Below are 18037 nucleotides of genomic sequence, written 5' to 3' on the forward strand. Positions count from 1 at the left end.
TCCCTGAGGGGTGAGAGGGCGAGTCTGGCACTGAAATGAATCCAGCAGCCTCACAGAAGGGCGTACGGTGTACGGTGAGAGTTGGGGCAGGGTTGGGGTGGGCTGGCCCTGGCTGGCACTCAGGAGATCTGGGGTCTAGTCTCAGCTCCACCGTCACCTGCGGGGGTGAGTCATGGACTCTCTTTGGGTGGAACACCCTTCCCTACCTCTCCTTGTCCCCCACAAAGGGAGAGCTCCCCAAGTGCCATGCTGGCTGGGCGAGGTTAGCTCTCTCCTCCACAGGACATTGGCACTGCTTGCATCTGACCCTGGGCGCCCCCTCTAATGTGCCCTGCAGATTGAGCCCTCAGCTTGCCTAGAGTGCTTCCCTGGGGAAACCTATGCTGTGACTGCTCCTGTCCTGTGGCTGCATACAGGGTGTCTCCCCATTCCCCTGCTCCTGAGCGACCAGTTCCAGGCTCTGTGGGGCAGGGGCTGTCTCTCAGGGGCTCTGATCTTGGGTGGAGCCTCAAGGTGCTTCCCTACTGGATAATCACATTGTTTTCTGGGCCTCCTATCAGCCCTGACCCACTAGCAGCCACTCAGGGAGCAGGGGCCAGGGTGACATCTTTGCCCCAAATAGTCCAGCAGATTGCACGAGGGAAACCATTCTGTCGACAGCAGGGTGATGCACGCTGCCTCTGCCCTGCCTCTTCCTGCCCAGGCTGGCCACGTTGCACCTGTGCCAGCGGAGCAGCCTTCGCCAAGGGAAGCATGGCCCAGGAAGGGTTGTGGTCACACTAGGGCCGGCCCTGGAGCTGTCACCCAGCTACTCAGGAGCCATGGCGAAGCGGATGGGCTCTGCCCTGGTACTGACAGGCTCCCGGCTGGCCATTGCACAGCACTGCCTCATTAACCCAGCACATGCCAAAGCCCTTGTGCTCTCCCTGCTGAGGCCACGCTCACTTGGGGCAAACTCAGCCCCCCCAGCACGAGCCCTGCCAGAAGAGCATGCAGTGGAGGAGGCCAGGTCTCAGGGATGCACAGCCAAATTGTCCCCTGCAAGCAGGGGCCCCGGCCTGCCAGCAGCTCCGTGGCTTTCGCATAGGACCCGTCATGCTCATCAGTTTAAAGCTGCACCATCGACTCCCTCTGAGGGGATGTGGAGAGTCAAACCCATCGGGGCTGCGCTGGTCCCCGTCACAACTGCTCGGAGGCTCCTGGCACTGAAATCTTGGCAAGTGTTTGGGACCAGCGCAGGGACTGGCCAACTGCTGTCCCCATGGCATTGTACGATCTCTCCAGGGCACGTTCGGGGGATTAATAACTGCATTGCTGATGTGCCCAGCGAGCCGTGTGACTGCACCCCCCCCACACAAACCCATGTGCCTTCAAGGACACCCCCAGCCATTCAGCTTCCCTGTGGGGACAGTACAGGCTTAGCATCTGTGATCCTACCTGCCCCAGTCCCAATGCCATGGCCCTGTCTCAGGAGCTTCAGGCTGGCAGGGTGGCTGGGTTATGGGCAGATACAGAGAATACAGTTACTTCACTGGGAGCTGCTGACACTCATGGGAACATTAACAGCTTCGACATAGGAATGCGCTAGCCCTGGGATGGCCAGAGGGCTAATTCCAGTTATTAATTTAGGACTAAACACTCCCCTCAACCTGCAGAACCCCCAAAGATCAAGGGTGGAATGTGGCAGTTACGTAGCAACTAAACATCTAGTTATTATCCCTTAGTTGTTCAGTACCTTCACATCACATTCAGGGGGAGATATGCTCGTAAGGTTTTCAGCACTATTTCTGCCTCTGTTCTCTCTCCCTTCCCTGTCTGTTCCTCTCTCTTCCTCCATCTGCTGTTCCTCCCCTCCAGCAACACCCCCTCAGATACAGTGATGAAGTAGTTAATGACAGGGGAAATGTCATCACTGGGCTGTAGGGATCTCACTCCAATTAGATGACTAGCAGGTTGGACAGTTCACAGCTCAGAGCTGTTGTTTTAGGCTCTCTGCAGACTCAGGCAGACAGCACTGCAGTGGTTTATACTCGATCCATGTTCAGATGTTTTTCTTTACAAGTGCCAGTGCTAGAAACGGACTTGTTTGTTTCACACAAAAGCTGAGATTCTTGGGATCCATTCAAATGCCTCAGCTGGGCTGGCTCTGGGACACCTCTGCTATAGGCTCAGACCCACATTTCTGTCTTTTTAGCCTAAGCTGGACATTATTTCCCAGTCAACACCCCACATGCAGGCAGAGGAGTCCAAAGGTCAAGCAGAGGATGGTGGCACCACTTCTAGGGGGAATGCTGTACAGACAGTGTACCTCCCCACATGGCCTGCAGGCCGTCAGCCCAGACACAGAGAAGGAGACGGGCCAGCAGAGGAGCAAGGCCTATGTTTCAGAGCATGAATTCATGCCAGGGAGGCTGGGGGTGAGTTCCCTCTCATTTATAATGATGTAAATCAGGAGTAGCTCCATGGAGAGCCATGGAATTACACCTGTGCAAAACCTGTGTATGTGCAAGCAGAATCAGTCCCCTCTGTACACATGGCAGATAACGGGCCAGATCCTGAACTGGCAGAAATGACCACTGGCTATGCCAATTTCTACCAGCTGAGGATCTAGCCTAAAGCATATTGCATGGGTAAAGCCATCCCTTGAGCTCTCAGTGGCCTGGTGGCTACTAAGGACTAATTTCCCCCCCCGGACACAGGTATTTATCACAAATGTATCAATGGCATGAGAGGACACTTACTGAATTAATTCTCTATGTCCTTGTTAAGTGTGCTGGTATCTCCTCAAATGCCATGAAATCCCAGCCCGATGTGGAAAGGCCCCGCTCCAGGCAGAAGGGAAGAAATAAGATCAAATGGCATTTGTAGGGAAAGCCATTCCAGAAAGGTAGCAAGCTAAATACTAAAAATGGGAAATGCAGCAGTCTGGCAATGCTAATCTTGTCTAAATAAGGACTCAGATCTGCTGCAAACTTGCCCAACCATCTCTGTACTGGAGTAAGCTATGGCCTAGGAATTTGTACACAAATTGTTTGGGTATTGGGGAACTTCTGTTTATGACTAAATTAGGCTTATAGTGGAAAATCAGCTCCTAGCATAACAACTATACAGAGACAATGTGACTGGCCCTAATGCAAGTAATGCCATTAATGCTAGCCTAGTCACTGCCATGCAGACGCGGAAGCGAAGCAAAGCTGTTTATTTTGGAAGCTGCAGCCCTTCATCTCCAATCCCATTAGAATCCAGCACTCTCACGTTGTATTTTTATTCGGTGTGGCTGTCTAAATCAATGAATTCCAACATTTTGAGTGGCGAATTACACACAGTAGCTCCATGCACAGAGGGAGTTAAGTTCAGTAGTGACCATTTACTAAAAGGACATCATATGCAATTGATCTTAATTGTTAGATTTATTGAGTTAAGAGAAGCATTAAATAAAACATCATTCTGTCCCCTTATGCAAACGCTGAAGCCTACTTTGGTGCATCATTGCAGGCGAGATGCTGTTGTTCTGCATACACTGCTCAGTATATCGTTGTGGAAGGAATAGTTTGATTGAGCAAAGACTGACTAAATGACAGCAAAAAATCCCATCAAGACCAGCTACGGTCATCAAGGTCTAGCTGCACAAAGGGCCTTAGGCGCTGGGCCACTGATTGTTACAGCACTCATCGGGGATGGGGAGGGCCCTTGTGTCATGTTTCCCCTATGCCAGAGGAGGAGGAGGGTTCTGAACAGCGATCTGTCACCTCACAGGTGCAGGGCTGTGGCGTTCCCTCAGCCTCTCTGGTTAAAGCTGTCCTACGGCGGAGATGTAAGGAAAGAGAGCATGAGAATGACTGTACAGCCTGCTGGTTAGAGCACTTATCCAGGAGCTGGGACTCCCAGGCGCCAGTCCCCCTGCTCCAGTGACACTAATTATTTATCCACAATTCAACAGCTTCAACTGGAGAGACTGAGGGAAGAAGGCCACTGCAGAATAGCCCAGTGGTTAGAGCACTCCACTAGATCCCTGTTCACATCCCTTCTTTTCATTGGGTGGAGGGTGGACACGTATGGCAGTCTCCCAGATGAGTCTCCAAATCACTGGACTAAAACATAGGAGGGAGCTCCTCCTCCCTGTCCTCCTCCCTCAGCTGTTTTGTGTGAGCTCACATGTGGAGCCCGATCCAGTAAGCATGCTCAGGGCGCACCTAACGGATTCAGCCCCACATGCAACTTAGATGCCTAAATCCCTTTGTGAACCGAGGCCAAAGTGCTACACTCCGGACCTCTTCCTGATCCACTGCTAGCTAATGGGCTGAGAGGGCTTGACAGATGTTCTTGCTAAGCAGGTTTATATGCAAACGCTTTCACAGCCTGTTTTGAACTAGTTTTGATCTGGAGATCCTGGTCGGCTAGCCTGGGAGTTACATGTGACTGGCTGGCGAAAGGATGTGACCACATCATTCATTTCTAGCGATGAATTGTGGCAGGGTGGGAAATCAAAGATCAGTGTCCAGCGACTTCATAAGGAATGGGAATCTCAAAGTGGATGTTTGGGGGCTGCACAGGAATCCAAAGGAAGAATAATGGGACTGCAGTCTATCTCCCATGGTGCTACTGCCCTCAAAATGCCTGGTCCATACGTGTGCCTATTTACGACACAGACACTTTAACAGCAGCTATTTCAAATTCAAACCCAAATATGCACCCTCACCCACCTTGTCTCCATAACCTGGCTTTCCCGAGTCAACCCCCCCTTGTCCTCTAGAACCACTCGCCAGCCACGTTTGACTGCTCCGGCACTGCGGGGGGATGTCAACGGCTGGGGGCACAATTTAGGCCCTGACTGCTGGATGCTTTCTGCCCTGGCTGCTGGCATGCTAGCATCTAAGGAAGGCGACTAGAGCTGGTTCAAGGAATAAACTCAGATACAATGCAGTTCCAAGCATGTTCAGGGCCAAATATGAGGATGCTGGGCTTTAACAGGGGTGCCAGGGACCCCAACCTAAGGAACAGAGCAAGAAATAATAGCAGTAGCTGCTCAACCTAGATTGGGGTTAATTCCTTTATAACGTGCTGCCCCATAACCCCACTTGGGAGTCAACATTTTGTGTCAAAACCAGTGAGATGACAACAAGACCGAGTAGCTCGCACAGACAGGTTTCAGAATAGCAGCCGTGTTAGTCTGTATTCGCAAAAAGAAAAGGAGTACTTGTGGCACCTTAGAGACTAACCAATTTATTTGAGCATAAGCTTTCGTGAGCTACAGCTCACTTCATTGGATGCATTCAGTGGAAAATACAGTGAGGAGATTTATAGACACACAGAACATGAAAAAATGGGTGTTTATCATGCACACTGTAAGGAGAGTGATCACTTAAGATGAGCTATTACCAGCAGAGGGGGGAGGGAGAAAACCTTTTGTAGTGATAATCAAGGTGAGCCATTTCCAGCAGTTAACAAGAACATCTGAGGAACAGTGCGGGGGGGAGGGGGGGAATAAACAAGGGGAAATAGTTTTACTTTGTGTAATGACTCAACCACTCCCAGTCTCTATTCAAGCCTAAGTTAACTATATCCAATTTGCAAATTAATTCCAATTCAGCAGTCTCTCGTTGGAGTCTGTTTTTGAAGTCTTTTTGTTGAAGAATTCCCACTTTTAGGTCAGAAATCGAGTGACCAGAGAGATTGAAGTGTTCTCCGACTGGTTTATGAATGTTATAAATCTTGACATCTGATTTGTAGGCGTTTGTCTCTGTCTGAGGGGCTGGAGCAAATGCGGTTGTATTGTAGAGCTTGGCTGTAGACAATGGATCGTGTGGTGTGGTCTGGGTGAAAGCTGGAGGCATGTAGGTAGGAATAGCGGTCAGTAGGTTTCCGGTATAGGGTGGTGTTTATGTGACCATCACTTATTAGCACCGTAGTGTCCAGGAAGTGGATCTCTTATGTGAACTGGCCCAGGCTGAGGTTGATAGTGGGATGGAAATTGTTGAAATCATGGTGGAATTCCTCAAGGGCTTCTTTTCCATGGGTCCAGATGATGAAGATGTCTATATGCGCTATATTTATGACATCTTCATCATCTAGACCCATGGAAAAGAAGCCCTTGAGGAATTCTACCATGATCTACAAGATCTCTATCAAGCATTCTTACAACTACAATACCCACCTGCTGAAGTGAAGAAACAGATTGACAGAGCCAGAAGAGTTCCCAGAAGTCACCTACTACAGGACAGGCCCAACAAAGAAAATAACAGAACGCCACTAGCCGTCACCTTCAGCCCCCAACTAAAACCTCTCCAACGCATCATCAAGGATCTACAACCTATCCTGAAGGACGACCCATCGCTCTCCCAAATCTTGGGAGACAGGCCAGTCCTTGCCTACAGACAGCCCCCCAACCTGAAGCGAATACTCACCAGCAACCACACACCACACAACAGAACCACTAACCCAGGAACCTAGCCTTGCAACAAAGCCCATTGCCAACTGTGTCCACATATCTATTCAGGGGACACCATCATAGGGCCTAATCACATCAGCCACACTATCAGAGGCTCGTTCACCTGCACATCTACCAATGTGATATATGCCATCATGTGCCAGCAATGCCCCTCTGCCATGTACACTGGTCAAACTGGACAGTCTCCACGTAAAAGAATAAATGGACACAAATCAGATGTCAAGATTTATAACATCCATAAACCAGTCGGAGAACACTTCAACCTCTCCGGTCACTCGATTTCTGACCTAAAAGTGGGAATTCTTCAACAAAAAGACTTCAGAAACAGACTCCAAGGAGAGACTGCTGAATTGGAATTAATTTGCAAATTGGATACAATTAACTTAGGCTTGAATAGAGATTGGAAGTGGTTGAGTCATTACACAAAGTAAAACTATTTCCCCTTGTTTATTCCCCCCTCCCCCCCAGTTCCTCAGACGTTCTTGTTAACTGCTGGAAATGGCCCACCTTGATTATCACTACAAAAGGTTTTCTCTCCCCCCCCCACCCCACTCTCCTGCTGGTAATAGCTCATCTTAAGTGATCACTCTCCTTACAGTGTGCATGATAAACACCCATTTTTTCATGTTCTGTGTGTCTATAAATCTCCTCACTGTATTTTCCACTGAATGCATCCGATGAAGTGAGCTGTAGCTCACGAAAGCTTATGCTCAAATAAATTGGTTAGTCTCTAAGGTGCCACAAGTCCTCCTTTTCTTTTTACACACAATAGAGACACTTCCAGGCCAAGAGATCCCAAAGCACTTTACAAATAAGTCTGTAGAGGAGCCACAACATTCAGCATCCTCCGGGTCCAAGGTGAGTGATGTGAGTGTGATCAGGTGCAAGGGAGAGGTCTGATATCCAGGACGGTGCCTCTGACAGAGGTAGAGAAGTGACATGAGCTCTGTGAAACCCTGGGCTCCGGAGTGTCTTCCAAGCACGTGCCTTCCAGGATGTCTGAGCTCAGGGCTACGAGTGAGACATAGCAACTGGCTGATGGGGGGGGAAGGGAGACACCTGCTTTGTATTCCGTGAAGCAGTACCAGTGCCAGCCTAGACAAAGATCCCTGCTGTTCTCCAAGCCCCAGGAGAGCATGACCATGGCTGACATACACAGGAGCAGCCAAGGTTCAGAGTAGGCATCAAGAAAAAAACAGAGGGTACCTGGAATGAAAGGGAGGGGGCAGTGGGAAGACCCCATATGGACTGGCCTAGGAGGGAGGTGCTGGCCTAAATCCATGCTCAGGTGCCCCTAGGAGTGGGGCGAGTGTGGTGGATGGAGCAATGTCCCTTAGAAAGAGGATGTACGGTAGCCCAGGTGCGTCAGCAGCAGAGTGAGGGCAGGCCGTGGGATCTGCTGCCCGTCCCCATTAGTGTTAGCATACACCATGACAGTAGGGACTGGGGGCCCCAGCAAGGACGAGGCACTCATTGTGCCAGGCGCTGTACATAACACAGGGAGAGACAGCCCCTGCTGTGCAGAGCCTACAATCTCCACAGGTGAGCCAGAGGAGCCATGGTACAGACAGGGAACTGAGGCCTAAAGAAACTCGGGCCCAGAGTTACAAAGGGACTTAGGCGATGTGACGTTGGGCGTTGCGGAGCCTACCAAATCACAGGCTCACACTGGGATCCATAAAGCTGCGTTCAGTGCCTAGGGTCCCTATAAAATGCATGGGGAGAGACTTGCACCTGAGAATGTGCCCACAAAGCCAGCATGCTAGGTGGGACTGCCTAAGCCAGCCAAGGGGAGGTGCTGATACACAAGAGCGGGACTCCTCTGCCCATGGGACTTAGAACTTTTGTGAGTCCCTCCCCAAGTGACGGGCCCAAGCTCCCCCAGGGAGTCTGTGGCAGAGCTAGGAACTGAACGCAGGTGTCCTGGCCCGGTACTAGGTGGAACCACACATCAGAAGCCTTTCACCTCTAGAGATATGGGTGGGAAAACTGGCCCATGAGTTAAGTCTCTTTCCAGGTCCCACATGTGCACATCCCAAACCCACTGCTAACTTAGCCAAAGCGTCAGGCTCCGCCCAGGAGAAAGCCAAGACCACAACAACAGGGGAAGTTGCCAGCTAAATTTGTAGTGCATTGGCAGAGCTGTGTGGGGCAACTCCTGCAAGGACGACAGCCTGGCACAAGCTGCTGCCATCTGTGTCTCACGAGAGTGCTGCATTCACTCGCAAGTAATGATACAAGAGAGTGAGAAGGAGAGTCATGCAGCATGGCATGTTACCCACAGTCCCACTGATCCTGGAGGGTTAAGCCAAGCTACACACCCAAAGCCCCAGTCTAGAGCAACAGGAGACAAGGGGACCAGGCAGGCAGATCTCCATGACACTTCTCCCAGCTTCGGAAAAATCCATCCCAGGTGGCGGCCGTAACATCAGTAATAGGCCCCCAAAAGAGCAGTCACCTTCTGCAGCAGTTCCTTGTGGTTTGCGTACAGTGGAATTCTCTTGTCCACCAGCTGCCACCGGACGCACGCCTCTGGGTCGCTGCCCTGGAGAAACTGGGAGAGGAAATCAAAGACGTTACACGCAGGCTCACATTGCCACAGAATGCATATTTCCAGCTGCACTCGGCACGTGGCTGGCACAGCAAAGCCTGAGACGGGATGGCTCAGGTGTGGACGAGCTGTTTTTCCCAAGCCTTGATTACCCAGGACTAGCATAAGCACGGACCATTGGTGTTTTAACAAGGGAACGCCAACAGTGTTGGATAAAAGCCAGTTCCTGGGGCTATGTCCTCGCCACCAATGAGATGCCGTTCCTTCCCCCAGGACACAGCAATGGCCCGGCTGCCCTCCCTCAATGCTGAACGAAGGCGAGAGTCAGGCAGGTAATAGATTTTGAATGAAGGAAGTCATCTAACTTTCCTGGGATCTGGTCTCATGGTGCCTGCTGCTGCATGTACGGTCCTTACACAACAAACTTAACAGCATGCCCTGCTCCACCACTGCGCTTCTCCCTGGTCTAGGGTTGCCAACTGTCTAATGGCACAAACCCAAACACCCTAGCCCCGCCCCTTTCCCAAGGCCCCACGCCTGCCCCACCCCTTCTCCGAGGCCCCTTTCCCCCGCTCACTCCAGCCCCCCTGCCTCCATCGCTCGCTCTCCCCCACCCTCACTTGCTTTCACCAGGCTGGAGCAGGGGGATGGGGTGCAGGCTCTGGGCTAGGGGGTGGGGCTGAGGGGTTCAGAGTATGGGAGGGGGCTCCAAGCTGAGCCTGGGGCAGGGGGCTGATATGCAGGAGAGGGTTTGGGGTGCGGGCTCTGGGATGGAGTTTGGGTGCGGGAGGGGGCTCAGGGCTGGGGCAGAGGATTGGGGTGCGTCAGGAGGTTCGGGGTGTGGGCTTTGGGAGGGAGTTTGGGTGTGGAAGGGGACTGAGGCAGAGGGTTGTGGTGCGGTAGGGGTTCAGGGTGCAGGCTCCGGCTGGGCAGTGCTTACCTCGGAAGTGGCGGCATGTCTGGCAACGGCTCCTGTGCTCACAGGTGGCCAGGCGGCTCTGCATGCTGTCCCTGCCTGCAAGCACCACCCCTGCAGCTCCTATTGGCTGCAGTTCCCCATTCCCGGCCAATGGGAGCTGCGGAGTTGATGCTTAGGACAGGGGCAGCACGCAGAGACCCCCCACTTGCTGCGCCTCCTCCTAGGAGCTGCTGCCAGACATGTCGCTGCTTCTGGGAGTGGTGCAGAGCCAGGGCAGATAGGGAGCCTGCCTTAGTCCCTCTGAGCCACTGGAATTTTTGCAGCCTAAAATCTCCTGGATTGACTTCAGTAGTCTCCAGGAGATTGAGCCTGATTCCAGGAAACTCCCGGCCAAATCGGGAGGGTTAGCAACCCTACCGTGGTCTCTCCTCCCTCCCGCCTATTGCTCTCCTCTTGCAGACCCTTTTACTCCTTCTCCCCCCTGCCTGGCTCCATTTCTCCACCACTCCCATTGCTATCCAGGAGCCCTCTCTCACCTGCTCCTTCTCTGCATTGTCCAGGCTGGGTCCCTCCCACCTGCAGGCAGAGAAGCAGGATGGAATGGGACCACAAGACTTGTGGGCACACCACCACCGCGCTGCTGAGATCTGGGCCATTCCCCGAGCTCTGCGGCTTGATCCCACACCCACCCAAGTTGGCATGAGGCTCTTCATTGACTTCAGTGAACGTCTGCTCAGCCCTGTCCTGGGGGCGAGGCCTTTCTGTACAGAAGCTAGTGCTTTGTGAGACAGAAGGCAAAAGGCATTTACCGAGTTCAGCTGCTTCATCTGCACGTCGTTCTTATCTTCAAAGTGCACGTTGATGGCCACTGTCTCGATCCAGGCATTGTCCATGTTCCTGGGGTCATCGACGTAGCCTTTGTATACCTGAGGGACAGAGGAGGCAGCTGGGAAGGGTTCCCCTTGGGTTTCAGTGTGCTAGCAGAAGGTCAGCTGTGACCTGGCTCAGGAGTGCTGGAACGGGGGGGCCATGCCCCCCCCACTTTTTACCTGCCGTAAGGGCGAGCGAGAAGGGGAGGGCGTGGAGAGGAGTGAGTGGGAGGCGGGCTGTTGGGGGGAAGAGAAGGCATGGGGGTGGGGCCTCAGGGAAGGGGTGGTGCGAGGGTGGGGCCTCTAGGAGTAGGGGTGGTGCAGGGGCGGGGCTTCTGGGAGAAGGGGCAGCATGGGGACAGGGACAGGGTTTGGGTACTGGTGGCCCCGCCCACTTGTAAGGAACTGTGACAGAGTGTGGGCTGTGGGAAAGTCCTGCTTTCACATACAGCATCCCTCTCATGGGACGGTCCTGCAGCCAGAGGTGTCCCAAGGGAACTCTGGCACATTGCCTGGGAGCTCTGCTTAACCACAGCAAGTCCCATGCAGTGGTTGTTGTGCCCTGCAGGACAATCCTGGCCTGTTCTACCATTCCTCCGTCCTCACTTCCGCAGACCACACCAGGGTCATGTACACAGATCTGCAGCCCAGACTCATTCTGGGGGCCACTCTGTCCTGCATGGAAGGAATTGGCATGTTATCATCATGGGAATGGGTGTCTGATTCTTGTCCTGCTTCCTCAGCATGGTGCCATGCGGCGTGCCCAGCATACCTCTGCACCTTGGTTCAGCAGGTTCTGGAACTGTGGCCAGAACTCCCTCCTCAGGACCCTCTTCAGCTTCAATGGCAGCGATTCCCCTGGCTCCAGTGACCCCTGCACAGAACCAGACCATCACAACAGGGCACTGTCTGAACAGACAGCTGGGACTCCTCCCTGACTACAACAAAGAGAGCAGGCCCAATGCTTGCTACTAAGGAAGCAGGAGTTCCCAAACCATGCACTGCCCCAGATGGGGGGACAAGCATGGAGCATCCCACTGTCTGCTCTGGGCAAGGAGTGAAGGGATGCCCATGGCAGAAACTCCTCAGGTGTGCATGGAAATATGGTTTTGCACATAACTTAATTCACCTCTGGAACTTACTGCCACATGGTGATTCTGAGGCCAGGCTTTGAGCAGACACTCCTGAGTCAGAACTGACTGTTAAACTAGCAAGGAGGAAAATGATACGGACTATTAATCACCTGCTGGGCCAGGGGACAATGAAATGCCACTTGTAGTACTGTATTGCGTTATAAGGTGCATCCTGCACTGGACAGGCTACAGCCAGATGGACAACTGGGCTGTTCTGGCAGAATTATGAGACCTCTGGGCATGGGGGATAAGATGCCCTGAATCCCAGCTGGGGGCAGATTGTATCTCCCTCCTGCAGAGACCCACAGGGCCTATGTTTTATGTTTTGGTAACATGGGTGTAGCTTGTGATGCCAATAACGTCTCTCTGCACTGACTGATCTGCCTACGTTTTCTGAGCCTTTCAAAGCTAGGTCAGGTCGATGGGCTCCTTAGCACTTACCCCTGGCAGAGCCCAGTGATCTGACACAGGAGACTTGACAACTAAGACCTCCAGCATTTTCTTTAGGCTCTTTCTATAAATGGATCCATCCATATTCCTTCTCCAGCTACAAAAGAGAAATGTGTCATGCTGCCCGGGGAGCTGGCTCCTCCCGTCCCTCCCTGTGGCGTGGCAGTGAAGATCAGTTTCAGTGCTCAGGGAGGGCGGTGATGGACTTTGCTGGAGACCCCGAGCTCTCACGAACATCATCAAAGAGATTACACGCTGTTAGCTTTTACATCTGTTAGAAAACAAGCCAGTTTCCCAAGATCCCCCAGCCCTGTTTGCAGGATAACAAGAGGAAAGCACGGCTCCTGAGATAAGAGGTTAAGCGTGGTTGTGGAGCCAGACAGACACCAGGGACATTTGAAGTCTAATCCTTTCTCTGCTCCCAATTCATCACGTGGCCTTGGGCTAGTCATTTACCTACTGGGGGGATCTAATACTTACCTATATGAGTGCAGTGAGCATCAGTTAGCTAATGACTGTAAAGTGCTTTGAAAGAGTTAAGTGGTGTTTACTGTAAGTGCTAAGCAATAACAGAAGATTATCAAAGATCCAATTGCTACACAATAGCACCATGGTCTATGAAATAAGAACAGGCTGTTCTTTATTTAAAACAAAGAACGGGAATCGTTTTAGCAATACATTTCCTTCTGTATGACAGAGGCCTCTGCCCCGTGTGTTACAGATGTAATGTTCCTAGCTCAGCCAGTCGAGGGTGCTGCTCTAGTCAAGGAACTGCCACATGCCAGTAGAACGGTGTCCAGACGTGCAAGCCAAGATCTTACTTGCTGTACTCACCGCGTCACTATGGGATGCAGTGCATGGTTCGGTCCAAAGCAGCGTAGGCTTCCTCGGCCTCGTAACCCCGTCCTGCCCATAGGATTCCTAGCACAGAAAGAGCCAGAGAGGCGTTGGTATCCCTTCGCCAGGATTACTGGCTTGTTCAATCACGCCGTCGCTCATGGAACTCAACAGCCAATGCCATGGGGTGACGCTGTGTTTGTTCAAACAACAAAGGCACTGGAAATGTTTCAGCACAGCACTGGAGGAATACACATTTCCACTCCCATTTTCGCTTTTTAGAGCTTTGGAAAATTCCAATCATCAAAGGATAATTGCTCAACCCAATTTCAGGAAATGAACGTAAACAAACATTCCAGATGTCTTCACCAGGACGGGAGACGTTATGGTGGCTTCTAGTTACGAGTGCACAGTGGGGTTACCCAGAGCAGTGGGGGGTGCATTGGAAGGTGGGAATGCTTCCACCAGGGTAGAAAGGGCCATGTCTCTTGGTTCTTGTTCACCATCCGGGAGCCATCAGCCATTGCCATTTTGCTATGTCATGAGGCTTCTAGGTGACAATTGCATGGAGCTTTGGTTGGTTTAGGATCAAGGGCACTATTTTCCACAGTGCCAGAGGCACCATCAGACACACAGCCTGGTCCCCGTCCATGGAGAGAAGTTTGCAGAGTGAAGTTGGGTAGAAATGTTTGCCCCTGTAGAACTTGCTTTGACACGTTAGGGTTTCTTTCCCTTTCCCCACCCTCCAAGTGAACAGCTTGCCTCTTCCCTTGAAACTGCTGGGCAGATTGGAAAGGAGTGGGGGAGTCAGGCAGGGCAGCTGCAACATTTCAGGCTGTTTCAGGAAACCCAAGACCTGGTGAGTGGAGCTGGGCACCTCCTGAGCTTCCTTGTGTTTTCCAAGCACTGCTCAGGTTCACATAACATGGAGCAGGTAGCAGCCCCTCTTGCTGCTAATCTGAGGGAGATGCGGATGGAGATTAGGGACCTGATTCCGCCTCCCACCTGTGGGTGTATGTCAGGAACAACTCCCCTGGATTTAGGAGTGATCCCAGACAGTGCGAGTGGAGAACTAACCACTCTGATCACAAGTGAGCAACCCACTGCTGCACCAGGCCTCCTTCTGCGTTAAGATCAGACATGGGCGGCAGGTATAATACGCCAGCTCTCCCCAAACCTAGGCCGTGGCCCTGCCCACGCTCCGCTCAGAAGCCCCGCCCTCGCTTCCCCTCCCCCCGAAGCCGGCAGGGCCTCAGCTTGGGCAGCAGTCTGGAGCCAGGGCTCAGCCAGCCGGCGGCTTGGGCCAGCTGGCAGACTGGGCCAGCTGGTGGCCAGGGAAAACTTAGGCTGGCCAGTGGCCAGGGTGGCTCGGGCTGGCTGGCGGCCCAGGGGTTGGGCTGGTGCTCGGGCCAGCCGCAGCCTGGGGGTCTGAGTGGTTCGGCTGGGGCTCCTCTGGCCGTGAGGGGGAGGGGAGCTCAGGGCTCCTGTGGGTGAGGGGGCGGGGCCTTGGGCAGAAGGGGCAGGGCTGGGGGCTAGGCTCCCCAAAGGGGGTGTCCACACACTGCCCATGAGATCTGAGTCACTGCACTGCACTGTGAGACCGCAGGGAGCACATCGGGCTTGTGACTGGCCTGACGTTGGGCTGCCCTCTTCCTTCCCGCCCCTGGGAGACATGGTACCACTGAGCCGGAGCCAAAGCGCCAAGGCAACAGAGCCAGTTTGCTTGGGCAGTGTTTGTGTGAGAAACCCCCCGCCCGGCTCACTCACAGCGGCAGCCTGTTCTGGATGGTATACGTGCCGTGGAAGCTCTGCCGGTTGATCAGTCCATCCATCGCATTGTAGTTTATCTTCGAAAGAGCCTCCAGGGAGCTGGAAGACAGAACAGAGCCCCTGTCCTCTTCAGCATGCACAGTGCTGGCCAGCAGCCACAAACACCGGCGGAGCCAGCCGGCTGGAGAGAGCCAGGGCTGGGCAGAGGGCAGGAGAGCGCTGCTGGCAGATAGCCAGCCAGTGGAGGAGATGGATACACAAAAGCCGGGGGCTGGAAGAGAGGTCGGGGGTTGACAGAATATGAGAGAGAGAGAGAGAGACTACCTGATCCCACACTCACTCTCTGAGAGGATCGCACGCAGCAATCTCCTTCCTGTCTGCCACGTAGAAGGGAGGGTCATAGATCTGGAACTCCACCTGCAGAGCACACAAACCACTTCACACGCATCCCTCCGGCCCAGAGGCACAGCCCTTCCGCCAGCGGCTCCAGGACGGCATAGCCCCCTCCAGAGAGCTGGTGGACCCCAAGGTGGCCCAGAGGAACTACCCTCCGAGGGATACACTTCCCACTGACCTGCAATGAGTACCCAACTCTCTGCTGGAAACGGGACTCAGGTCAGCACAGGCACAACAAGGGGAAGCCCAGCATCCTCAGTGGGAAGTGCCCAAGGTGCAGCGTTTAATTCCACAGGTAGGTCCGTACTCCCCTCGGCCTGCTGCACTGAGCTGCTGAGCTCCCTCCCCTCCCCAGGCCACGTGGCTCCAGGTCGAACCATGGCTGGAGGCCCCCACGCTTGACATCTTGGGCCTAGGGTCACTGAGTGAGGCAGCGTCAGAGCCGGGGGGCAGGGGTTCCTGGCTCCTGGCTCAGTGCTCTGCCCACTGGCCCTGCCTGCCTCCATCAACATGCCCCAAGCATCACAGGCTACGGCCCCTCTGCTCCGGGCAGATCTCCCAGCCACAGGCCCTGCTCTCTACAGTGGCGCTCTCCTACCTCCCAGGGCACCTTCTCGTCCGGCACTGGGAAACGGACTGTGGAGGAGCTGGGATAGAGGAGGTTGCGGGCGCTCACATGGTACAGAGCCGTCGTCTCCTCGGGCTTCTCCTCCAAGCCATATTCCTTCAGCTCTGGGGCTTTGCTGGGGACTGGGAGACAAACACAAAAGAGCTGAGACCCCCATGGAGCAGAGGAACGTGACCTCTGAGAAGGGTTAGGGTGAAAGCAATGGAGTTCCTGCTGCCTGCAGCCAGGGTTAGCTGGGTTTCCCCATAAGAACGGCTTTCCTTCACCACTCTCTGGGCCTGACCCAAAGCCCACTGGGATCACTGGACAGTCTCCTGCTGGGTCCAGTAGGCTTCAGGCCCTGTGCCCCTGGCCGCCCCCAAGTGGCGGGCATTGTCTGCACAGGACACTGACTATTGAAGATTTCGGCCTAGAACTTGCTATTTGTTGCATTGCCCCCATAGAAGTGAGTCTGCCTCCCCTCTCTTCCCCAGCACAGTTACACATATGCCCCTGCCACCTTCCCGTCCCACAGCCCTGCTCTCCCTGCATGGACCCCGAGGGCCCGGAGAAGGAATCCAGCATGGGAGGGAGCTGTGGGGCAAGTGGAGGTGGGAAGCTGCTGGGGAAGGGGTGGGAAGGACGATCTCCAATACAGTGGGGCTGGAGGCAGGGAGGGGAATTAGTAGGAGCCTGCTGCGCTGTGTAGCATCCAGCCGCCACGGCACAACCCACACGGGGTATGCGGAAGCTGGCAGCGAGCCTCCCAGCCTGGGCACAATGCCCCCTGCCTGCCATGGGAACAGGCGCAACCCCTCCTCCCTTCCCCCAGCTCAGGGCATCCAAGACTCTCTGTGCTCCTTCTGCAGTGGGGCAGGGCCTGCTACCCAGCTCACCTAGGAGCCCCTTGCCCTGTCCTGCTCTCAGGCCTGGCAGCTGCAGTGGCGCCAATCAGGCCTGCGCTGGAGCCTGCGGAGTGACGCTGGTGGGAACCCTGGAGAAGTGAGAGGAGAAATGGGTCCTAGAAGACAAAGGCTGGTCTTTCCTCTCACATGCTGTCAGTCAGAGACTGGCTGGACTTACCCACGGTGGGTGCGTCCTCCTCTGAACCAAATCCATTCCCACGCAGGGCCCGCACGATCCAGGCCAGGGTCTTGGCGGTCTGGGACATCTATCCAGAGCAGAGCAGACCGTCAGGGAAAGCCACCTCCCAGAGCTCCCACCCAGGGCCCAGCTCGGACATGGGCGGGGGAGGTGGGGAGAGAGGGGCGGGTGTGGATGCCCCATTTCCAGGCTCAGGGATGTGGTTGGGTTTCGGTTTAGTTCAATTTTACTGTGATTGTGAGAGCCAGAAGGGGCGTGGCCCCGCTTTGTCAGGACAGTGGTTGGAGCGCCCCTCGCAGGAGACGGTCTCAGGGGGCGTAACCCTCCGTGTAATTCCTCTGACCTTGGGACTGAAATCAGTGCCCAGTTCTGCTGGGCTTCCTCTGCTGAAGGGACTCAAATGGAAGAGGAGCAGAGGCTCAGCGGTGGGATGGGACTATATTGCCCCTCAAATAGCGCAAGTTTTCCCAGAGTAGCTTGGATGAGATGTCTTGGCTGCCTGATCCTGAGTACAACCCACTCCCCAGCCTCTGACCCACTCCCTGGGCCTCCCTCCCCCATGACCTCCCGATCCTGAACATGGCTGGCTGCCCAGGCCCCAGCCCAGTCCCCCCTCCCAATCCCAAATGTCACCCACTCCACGCAAGGCCATCTGTGACAACATCTGTCCTCTCCACGCGCCTCGAGCTCTGTCTCACCTGATCTTCCAGACCAGTCAGCCTCTGCTCCACCAGTCCGGTCCTCTTCACCTGATCCAAATCCAGCAACTCCGCCAACACAGCCACCCTGCGAGCGGGTGAGAGGAGACAGGGGCCTTGGGGAACGAGGCGCTGAGCAGGCGTCCCACGCAGCGACATACAGCCAGCGAGACACTGCTCCGGGGTCAGGGCAGCCTGCGTGCCTTCACACAGCGCTGCCCACAGACCTCCTGCCCCTCACGCAGCCTGCCAGCT

General features: G+C 54.3%; 1 protein-coding gene across 1 annotated transcript in view; it reads right to left on the reverse strand.

Annotated features, from left to right (window-relative positions):
* Nucleotides 1-7191: 7191 nt before the first annotated feature.
* TRPM2 (transient receptor potential cation channel subfamily M member 2) overlaps nucleotides 7192-18037 on the reverse strand; it is a 57957-nt gene continuing 47111 nt past the window's right edge. Inside the window, exons 24-33 of the mRNA XM_084639846.1 lie at nucleotides 17783-17870; nucleotides 17064-17151; nucleotides 15972-16123; nucleotides 15318-15394; nucleotides 14975-15076; nucleotides 13205-13291; nucleotides 12362-12467; nucleotides 11560-11661; nucleotides 10728-10844; nucleotides 7192-9002 (exon numbers count right to left, since the gene is read on the reverse strand). Of these exons, the coding sequence (XP_084495972.1) occupies nucleotides 8877-9002; nucleotides 10728-10844; nucleotides 11560-11661; nucleotides 12362-12467; nucleotides 13205-13291; nucleotides 14975-15076; nucleotides 15318-15394; nucleotides 15972-16123; nucleotides 17064-17151; nucleotides 17783-17870 (1045 nt within the window). The 3' untranslated portion in view covers nucleotides 7192-8876. The remainder of the gene's footprint in view (nucleotides 9003-10727; nucleotides 10845-11559; nucleotides 11662-12361; nucleotides 12468-13204; nucleotides 13292-14974; nucleotides 15077-15317; nucleotides 15395-15971; nucleotides 16124-17063; nucleotides 17152-17782; nucleotides 17871-18037) is intronic.

The sequence above is a fragment of the Lepidochelys olivacea genome, assembly GCF_965140295.1.
Source record: "Lepidochelys olivacea isolate rLepOli2 genome assembly, chromosome: 9".
NCBI lineage: Eukaryota > Metazoa > Chordata > Testudines > Cheloniidae > Lepidochelys > Lepidochelys olivacea.